Source organism: Lactuca serriola, chromosome 3, assembly GCF_051521515.1.
Source record: "Lactuca serriola cultivar US96UC23 chromosome 3, Lser_US96UC23_V15, whole genome shotgun sequence".
In the NCBI taxonomy this organism is placed as follows: Eukaryota; Viridiplantae; Streptophyta; class Magnoliopsida; order Asterales; family Asteraceae; genus Lactuca; species Lactuca serriola.
The window spans coordinates 45,021,885-45,032,513 of NC_136410.1; the positions used below are offsets into that span (position 1 = coordinate 45,021,885).

Sequence of the window (10,629 nt, forward strand, 5' to 3'; positions counted from 1 at the left end):
ATATGTAAAAATAAGATCTGCCTGATTTACTAACATGAATCAGTACTTTAATAAAGAGTATTATAAATGTTACAGAAAGAAAAGAATCCATACCTTATCAAGAATAATAATTGAAAGATAATCATGAACGGATTTTGCTTGAAGAACACCTGATGAAAGACATCTTTGGACACAAGCTGGAGTAGAAACAAAGATATAAGGAGGCCCTGACAATGCTGTCGCCTGAAAATTGGAAAACAAAAGCAAAAATTACCAATTTACCGTTGATCTTTATAATATTGAAGAACAGAATTGGATTTTGTATAAAAAATTTACAAAAACTAACCATTTCAGAGAAACTTGGTTCACCCGTTAACTGAAACTTTATTTGGCAACATCATTTTTGCAAGAGGAAGTAATGCCCCTTGAGAAATCAGAATTTGTCTCGGTTCTTCACCTTCTCCTGCAACATTTCCTAATGCTTAAGCACATTGCTCTGCAACAGGCACTGAACTCTTTTTTGGATAACAATTACAAAATTAGAATTACGCCATTGAAGTGATATGAAAAAATCAAGAAATATTAAAAACTAAGTACTTAACACTAACCTCCAATTTGAGCAATGAGTAAAGGTAATGCAGGCAATTAAGCTCTTGTTTCTTTAGTAATAATAGCTCCACCACAACGGATAATTCTCTATAAACACCACAACATACAGGTATATTATGTAAAGAAAGTGAAGTAAGAAGTCACAGGTGTAAGTAAGGCTGCTAAAGATAAAGATGAAGCAACTCACATATTGAAAAAGCTGACTGATAACACTCTGGAACCGTTCTTGCATCATTGGGGGTGGCCCTTGACCTTGTGCATATGCCGGGAAGTAGGGTGATGATGGAACTTGTACATCCTCCCTGTGAATTCAATATTTTTATCATTACTATTTACCAAAACAGACTGAAAAAAAAAACACCATAATAATCAATAATCCTATTCCTACCTAATGGACCATACTCCCTGCCTCAAATTCTTGTTCACTGATGATGAATAATCACCAGAATAAACAGCTTTCACTGAAGAAGAAGAACAAGTCCCAACACTTTTCTGATTACTTCTCAATTTACTTGCTTTCCTACAATGCAATCAGTAAACCTCATCATCACATTTTCTCCATCCCCAAAATTAACCTACCACTTATGAATCGGTTATTATTTTATATAACAAATGCATATTTTTATTCATTCTATTTCTCACATGTTCAGTTTAACCCAAAAAACCAACCCTGTGTTTTCCTGTGAAATTAGTGTTTTCCAATCAAGATATATCATCTACTTCCAAGAAATCCATTAATAGTCAATATCAACATTTTATAGAATGAATTTAAACCCTTGGAGTAGAAGATTTTTGTTTATTTGGGCATGGTCAGTATCAAACTCCTTGAATTTTAAGGACCGAGAAATTGACTTACTTTGGTGTAGAAGGATATAAAAAGTTAGTCTTTAGTTAAGTGTCAACAGAAAGAAACGATAGGCAAGGAAGGATTTTCTTCGTTTCTATAATTCTATTTTAACGAGCAAGCGCACTTCAGGTTATTAATCATCAAGTTCTTAGCTTCAATAGAGCCCAGCAACCCCAAGTAATAAATCTTCACAATGAGTAATTTATCCAATTGAAAATCACTGAAGAATTTTAACAAGAAACACTCACACGCACAGAGACACTTTTTTATATAAAGAGTAAAATTTGATACCTGGAAGGAAGGGGGTGGAAGTTCTGTTCAGATATGGAACTAGGGCTTTTTGTAGAAGAGAATGCGAGAGAGTTAAATCTGAGAGAGGGGATGCAGGATTGTGCCATTTTTGTTTATCGATATGAGAGGTCGCTGTGTTTTTGTGGAGGAAGAGATGGTTGCTTATCCGTTAAACGACGACGACGATGCGACGGAGTGAGGCAGGCAATTAGCTATTATTACTAAAGAAACAAGAGCTTAATTATCCGTTGTGGTGGAGCTATTATTTCTTGTTTCTTCAACCTCGAACTTGAGCCCTATAGCTCCTCACAACCCCTTGACAACCTTTGAACGCCACCTCACACCCTCACCTGCAAATAAAAAAAGAAATAATAAGAAGGGAGAAGAAGGGTTGTGATCGAGATAGAGGAAGAAAAGAGGAAGAATACGCACATCATTTCTTTCTTCTTTCTTCTTTTCGCTCTCCAACTCTGGCTATAAATACGAAAGCGCAAGAGATATTGAGAGGAGTGAGCGGGGTACTTCAAAATTTTGGGGGATTTTCCATGTTTCTAGTGGTGGCGGCTGCTAGGTTTTACAGAGAGTAGTAGGGGAGAAAATGAAAGAAGATATTACTATTTCAAATGTGTTATGTTTTATTAGGGTTTGCACATAGAAGGAAGTGAAAGTCGATCGGAGAAGAAGGGGTTTGCAGAGAGAAAGAAGGGAGAGAATGAAGTTGATTTGGCGGGTGTAGAGAGTAGAGAGGAAGAGGAAGCGGGTGTTCAAAATTTTGGGGGATTTAGTTTCCCCCCTGATTCCCAGAAACGCGTGTTTATTAAAATTATAAAGCGACATTTGTAGAGGACGCCCTTTTTATTATAGGTGCCCTCCGTGTTTTTAATATTTTTACATCAGACACTAATTTAAGGGCACTCAGTAATGCGCGACCTAAATCCTTAAAATTTTTGAAGAGATGACACTTTTTTAATGTCGCTCTCTAATGCGTAACATAAATCAAAGAGCGTCGTGTTTTGCGCGTCGTAAAAGGTCTTTTTTCTAGTAGTGACTGTTGAAAGGCTTATAATGTCTTGTTTATGCTTTTGATCTGTATCGGAACATGACATCCCGAGGTTTTGATGTATATGGAAAATATATACCTTCTTAATGAAGGATTTTGATAAACTTTTATCATATATTGTTTGGGGACCAATTCCGCAATATCTTATAAAAAGATTTCTCTGATTTTATTTTAAAAAGCATAAATTAAATCGGTCTTTTCTGGCCGAGAAATATGGGGATGTCACAATCTCACTCACAACCTTTTGTCTATCAGTAAACTCACTAAAGATAACTTGGTGGATGTCTTACTTTCTTATCCTTCGTTTTCTCTTCAGGATCATCACACCAAACAGTTCCTAGCCAAAGGAAATTGTGAGAATGGTCTCTATGTCCTACACCCAAGTCATCAAGCACTTGTGTCTCATTCACGACCCCAAGCATGGTTTGAAGTTTGGCATTCCCGTTTGGTTCGTGCAAATTTTGACGTTATTACATCTTTACAAAAACTTGGTTATCTTGTAGTTAATGCATTGTTACCTAAACTGGGCTTATGTTCCCCGTGTCAACTTGCTAAAAGTCAACGTTTACCGTTTGACATAAATAAAACTCGTGCCTTAAATTGATTAGATCTTGTTCATTGTGACCTGTGGGGACCTTCCCCTATTGCTTCAAATGACAACTATCGATATTATGTCATATTTGTTGATGACCATTCTCGCTTCTCTTGGTTATACCCCTTAAAGGCAAAATCTGATTTCTCACGTGTATTAGTGGGTTTCCTCAATATGGTACAAACTCTATTTTCAAGGAAAATCAAAATATTTCAAAGTGACGGTGGTACTGAGTTTTTTAATCACCATGTCAAGTCCATATTTGAAGCAAATGGTACTTTACATCGGTCCTCGTGCCCGTATACTCCGCAACAAAATGGACGGGCAGAACGAAAACACCGACACATTGTTGAAACGGGTTTGAAAATGATGTTTAATGCCAACCTGCCTTCAACTTATTGGGTTGATGCCTTTTCATCTGCAGTTTACATAATTAATCGACTACCCACAAAAGTTCTTGATGGAAAATCACCATTTGAGATTGTACATTCCACACCACCCGGTTACTCAACATTTAGGGCATTTGGGTGTCGGGTCTTCCCGTATCTACGTGATTACTCAGAAAACAAACTTGCTCCATGGAGCATACCTTGTGTTTTCATTGGCTATAGCCCTCTGTACAAGGGCTATCAGTGCCTTGATCCTGTCACATCTCGGATATATGTTTCTCGACACGCAAGATTTGATGAAAGTGTCTTCCCCTTTATGGCTAACACTAAACCCAGTTCACTCACCAGCCTTGTGATTTGCACCTTCCTTGACAACCCATATACTTCTCTGTCAAAACCAAGCACCCCGATCTCTCCCATTCAACCTGCCACTATCGACAACTCCTCCCCCTGCAAACTATGCTCAGATAACAACTCTTCAAACCCCCATTCGAGCCCAACCTCAAGCCCAACTTCGAGCCACGCCTCTAGCCCAATCACCGACTCCTCCTCAAGCTCGTCATCCCCTTCCTCTCCACATCCTATGACTCCACCCAACACTATTCCCTTACCATCACCTCCGCCACCCCTTCCACCCACACATCGTATGACCACTCGTGCCAAGTCAGGCATTTTCAAGCCTCGCCACTTCGCCGACTTCTCCACTCTTTCAAGCCAGCCATTACACACTGCTTTGCTCGCTACCAGTGACCCAAAAAGTGTGAAATCTGCCCTTAAACAACCTCAATGGGTTGATTCCATGAAACGTGAACTTGATGCTCTTCATAAAAATACCACTTGGACCTTAGTTCCACGTCCTTTAAATCGCCAGGTGGTGGGGTCCAAATGGCTGTATCGCACAAAGTTCCATTCCGATGGCACCATTGAACGACACAAAGCACGACTTGTTGCACAAGGGTTCAGTCAAACTCTTGGGATAGACTACTCCCACACTTTTAGCCCTGTGGTTAAAGCTTCCACCATTCGGATCATTCTATCTCTTGCAGTTCTTAACAACTGGTCCTTACATCAACTGGATGTTAACAATGCATTCTTGCATGGGCAGCTCACATAGTGTTTATTCATGGAGAAACCTCCTGGGTTTGTTGATCCTCGACACCCAAATTATGTGTGCAAGTTGAATAAGGCACTTTACGGCCTTAAACAAGCCCCACGTGCGTGGTTTCATCGACTAAGCACCTTTTTAATTTCTAACGGATTTTCTTGTAGCAGGGCCGATACTTCTCTATTTATCTTTTCACATGGCGGGTGTATCATGTATCTTTTGGTGTATGTTGATGATTTAATTTTAACTGGAGATGCTCAAAGAGTTTATCACTCAGCTTCACAATCACTTTGCCATCAAAGACTTGGGAAAGCTTAACTACTTTCTTGGTCTTGAGGTCTCCCATCTACATGATGGTTTGTTCCTAAGCCAAACAAAATATGCCAAAGATGTGCTTGAACGCGCTAAGATGCTTGATGCCAAACCGGCACCCACTCCCTTGTCACCAACTGTCACCCTCTCCTCAACGGGTGACCCATATTCGGATCCGACTCAGTACCGCTCTATTGTAGGGGCACTGCAATATCTTGTTGGAATAGTGTCTAAGGCTGTAACTATATTAGGCAAGTATTTGATCCAGTTGTGCATGGTCCTTTTGGGTTGCCTTCACCATAGCAACTTGATAGGATGATTTAATAAGAGAGAGTAAATATTATTAATATATTATGGGAATAATATAATGAATAATATATTGTTATTTGATTAATATAAGTCAAAGAATTAATTAGAATTAATTTGGTGACTTAAAGAGATTAATTAAATAAAGGGGTATAAACTGTCAATTGTTTGATAGTTAAGCTTTAGACTGTAAATCCATTTGGATAAGCTATGGACGGATTCTAGAGGCTTTAGGATAGCTAAAATCATCCATTAGAGTTATCTAGGAATGGATTTGGATAGCCTTAAGAGAAGATTATCCAATTAGGGTTTAGGTTGTAACCCTTAAGGAGTCTACAAGTATAAATAGACCCTATGGCTGATGGAATTCGACACATCTCCTAAAGCAAGGAACCTCTGGTCGAAATTCCTCCCCTCTCCTCTCTCCTAAATCATTCTTATTGCTTTGGTGTTTGTAAGCCATTAGAGGAGTGACATTTGTGACTCTAGAAGCTCCAAGACCTCAAGATCAACAAGGAACTCAAAGGTATGATTCTAGATCTATTTCAATGTTGTTATTTAACCTAATTAGTCATTAGAAGACTTGGATTCAATGCATGTTTATTAGAAAGCCTAGATCCGAGCATTAGGGTTTTGCATGCGCACATAGGAAAGTTCTTATGGCTAAAACCCATCAGTGGTATCAGAGCCTAGCTTGGTTTTCTTTAAATTGTTGCTTGATTAACTGAAACAAACCTGCAAAAATTCGATTTTTAGGTTTCTGAGTCACTGACTCGGCGAGTCCCAAGGTGGACTCGGCGAGTAGGCCTGACTCGGCGAGTCCCCTTGTGCACTCGGCGAGTCAAAGCGTCAGGAATGACCAGATTCGGGATTTCTTTGTAATTATCTTATCTAAACTTTCCATAAACTAATTAGATCAATGTTAATTCGTTTTTATGATAAATATAACTGCAATCTTGATCTAATTGAAAATATTTATCTTATAATAAAATATTTAATTCCTTATATGATAATTAATTAATTATTTTGATTATTTTGGTAATTATCTTAAAAAGAAATCTTGAATAAATCAAATATAGATAATTAGGATATTAATTGTTAATTGGAATTATTTGTTATTTGATCCTCCATGTTTTAAATGTTTAAAACTTGCCCTCAAGTTTTGAAAATTATATTTGTGATTAAAAGTTTTAATTTAGACAACTTAAATTTCAAAACCCTAGATTTTAAAAGTTTTAAAATACAACCCTATACTAATATGATATTACTAGTATAATATATATATATATATATATATATATATATATATATATATATATATATATATATATATATATATATATATATATATATATATATATATGTATAACTAAATGCTAGTCTTACCGTTAGTAGGCCTCATTCACGAAGCCGATCTTTAAGGTGGGTATAAGGTTGCGGCCTATAAAATGGCGCTTAATGGGTGTACACTCACACCCACCGCTTGCTTGATTGGTGGAGGGTCGTTAGCCGAACGGGTAGGATAGGGCAACCTCATCCTCTCATTAAAAGTATAATAAGAAATATAAAGTAACTACACATATTTTAAAATTTCCCAATCCTAGTTACTTTAGGAAAAGTGAATTGATGCAATCCCATGAAATTACACTTTGCACCTTGCTAAGATGTTAGTGGAGCGTGTGTGGTTTACCGGCACACTAATTGGTTCAAAGCGAAGGTGGCAAAGGGTGATTCATTGTATATCATAGTTCGATGGAGCGTGTGTGGTTTACCGGCACATCGAATAGGTGATCGTTACAATGAAGGCACCATGTGAATTTGCATGGTTATTCACACCCGCTTTGTGATCCTCGGTATCCCAGTCACAAACAAGAGGGGCGTATCGAGATTTAAACATGCCATTGAATAGTTTCAATGAATCTCATCCGAACCTAGGAATTCTCAAAAACACTTAGGACTAATAGTTTAGGTTTTTGTGATGGAGAATTAGTGAATCGTCATTCACTTACCTTCAATTTATTTGCATGTTAGATTACGGCATCCCTTTTCTAATATGTAAATGTTATTGTTGGATCCTAGCCCTAATTTTTCTTATTGGGTGATAATTAGGGATTCTTATTCTAATCTATCTTTGTCTTTTTCTAATTGTAGATGTCGAACGCAAACAACGCTGCTGCTAGTTCTTTCACGTTGATGAGCCTTTGCCAAAAGGTCACCTTCGATGGAACGAACTTTAGCGAATGGATAAGATACATTCGCACCATTGCTCGCTATGAGGACAAGGAGTATGTCCTTGATGAGAAGCTCGAGAAAATCAACACCAAAATAGCTACTCCAGCCAAAATCACCGCCTTTGAAACTCATGAGCGAGATGCAACGAAGGTACATTGCATCATGATCGCCACCATGAACTCCGAATTCCAAAAGTCCTACGAGGACATGTACCCGTACGAGATGCACCAAGACTTATTGGAGAGGTACCACCAAAACGCGAGACAAGAGCGGTATGAGATTTTCACTAACATGATTTCCGCGAAGATGGGTCATGGAGAATCTCTTACCATGCACTTGCAAAAGATGCAAAGGTATGTCGACCGCCTTCGCAAGTTAAATGTTGACTTCGGGGAAGACTTGGCGATCGACATGGTGCTTCACTCTTTGCCTCCGATGTACAACCAATTTAGGATGACCTACCACATGAACAAAGAAGAGGTCACCCTAAGCAAACTCCAAGGTCTCTTGAGGGTTGCTGAGAGCAATTTCAAAGACAAGTCTGTTGCACCTACTCCCAATCCGACCGTTGCTCCTGTCTTGGCTATTGGTCAAGGGAAGGGAAAGAAGAGGAAAGCTTCATCAAATAACTTTCGCAAGGCGAAAGCCCGAGATGGTGCCTCTTCTAGTGGGACCAAAGTTGATCCCGCTAAGCCCTGCTCTAACCCGAAGGAGGCAGAGTGCCACCACTGCCACAAGATAGGACATTGGAAGAGAAGCTGCCCAGATTACCTGCAAGCAATAAAAGAGGGAAAGATCAAGCCATCTTTTGCAGGTATATACACAATCAAATCTAACGATTCTAATCATGCTATTTCTTGGGTTCTTGATACCGGTTGTGGTTATCACATTTGTTCTAATGTGCAGGGACTAAGAAGAAGTAGGGATGTGGAGCAAGGAAGAATAAATCTAATCATGGGGAACAGAAGATCGTCGCCTGTGACCAAGATTGGAGTGTATTCTTTAGTGCTTAGGAATAGTTTAGTTTTAGATTTGAACAATTGTTGCTATTCGCCAGAAATGGCTAGAAACATCATTTCATTTCATGGTTTGTATGGACAAGGATTTAGATTTTCTTTTAATAATGAGAATGGTTCTATTTTAGCTTATCTAAATGGTGTCTTTTACTTTGAAGCTATACCATGTAATGGAATATATGAAACTGTTATGATTGTTGATAACTTAGGAAATGATGTTTTGAATATTGATTCTTCCACTAGTATGGATAAAGCATCCTTGTGGCATTGTCGTCTTGGACATGTCAACAAGAAACGCATAGCCCAACTCCAAAAGGATGGAGTGTTGGAGTCATTCGACCTTAGGGAAGATGACACATGCGAGTCTTGTTTGCTTGGAAAGATGACTAAGTCACCCTTCACGAGTACATGTGAAAGGGGTGAAGGTCTATTGGACTTAATACATACCGATGTATGTGGACCATTTAGATCAACCACGAAGGATGGGAACCGCTTCTATGTGACTTTTACCGATGACTATAGTAGATATGGGTATATCTACTTAATCAAGCAAAAGTCAGAAACCTTTGAAAAGTTCAAAGAGTTCAAGAATCAAGTGGAGAATCAATTGGGCAGGAAAATCAAGATGCTTCGATCCGATCGAGGAGGAGAGTACCTAAGTCTTGAATTCCACGATTATCTCAAGGAGTGTGGAATAGTTTCGCAATTGACGCCTCCTAGGACACCACAGTTGAATGGTGTGGCAGAAAGGCGTAATCGAACCTTATTGGATATGTTTCGCTCTATGATGAGTCGTGCTTCACTACCTATCCCCTTTTGGGGGTATGCCTTAGAGACTACCGCCCATATCCTTAACCGAGTCCCTACCAAGAAGGTTGCCAAAACACCTCACGAGATGTGGACAGGGAAAGCTCCCTCGTTGGCACATATCAAGGTTTGGGGTTGCGAGGCTTTCGTAAGACGAGATACTCACGACAAGCTTGAACCTCGAAGTGAGCGATGTATTTTCATCGGCTACCCGCATACATCCTTTGGATATCTCTTCTATAGACCGAAGGACAATGTGGTCTTCGTTGCGAGGAGATGAGTTTTCCGAGAGCGAGAACTCATAAGCCAAGGAGACAGTGGGAGGCAAATCGAGCTTGAAGAGATTCAGGAGTCGATAGATGAAGGAACCTCTACCGCTGGCACTCAACCCGAGGAGGAAGCTCCGGTTGAACCGATTGACGAATCCTTACCTCTTAGATGTTCCGATAGAGTTAGAGTTCATCCCCAGTTTTATGGCTTTCATATTACTACCGAAGGGGACACGTATATTAGTGATGGTACACTAATAAATCTTGATGAACCTAATAGCTATAAGGAAGCCATGGCAGGCCCGGAGTCTGCGAAATGGAAAGAGGCAATGGATAGCGAGATCCAATCCATGTATGATAACCAAGTTTGGAATTTGGTTGATTATGTGCCCGGACGTAAGACCGTTGGGTGCAAATGGATCTTCAAGAAGAAGACCGATGTGGATGGAAACGTGCACACATATAAAGCGCGATTGGTCGCGAAGGGCTTTACTCAAACTCCTGGAGTTGACTATGATGAGACCTTCTCACCAGTTGCGAAAATTAAATCTATTAGAGTGATGCTAGCTATTGCCGCATTTCATGATTATGAGATTTGGCAAATGGATGTCAAGACCGCTTTCCTTAACGGGAAGTTGGCTGAGGATGTTTACATGGCTCAGCCCGAGGGGTTTGTGGATCCGAAGCATCCGAATAGAGTGTGTAAGCTTGAGAAGTCCATTTATGGACTTAAGCAAGCGTCTCGCAGATGGAATCTTTGCTTCGATGAGAAAGTCAGAGAGTTTGGATTTGTACGAAGCGAAGACGAATCTTGT

At 39.4% G+C, this 10,629-nt stretch overlaps 1 protein-coding gene across 1 annotated transcript; it reads right to left on the bottom strand.

Moving 5' to 3' along the window:
- Positions 1 to 624: 624 nt before the first annotated feature.
- On the bottom strand, positions 625 to 1,930 carry LOC145095192 (ATP-dependent Clp protease proteolytic subunit 5, chloroplastic-like). Its single transcript, XM_079033115.1, has 4 exons — positions 1,727 to 1,930; positions 977 to 1,108; positions 776 to 890; positions 625 to 675 (listed from the first exon to the last, which is right to left on the bottom strand). Exons 1-4 carry the CDS (start codon positions 1,831 to 1,833, stop codon positions 625 to 627), a joined length of 405 nt encoding a protein of 134 aa, XP_078889241.1. The 5' UTR covers positions 1,834 to 1,930.
- Positions 1,931 to 10,629: the final 8,699 nt, after the last annotated feature.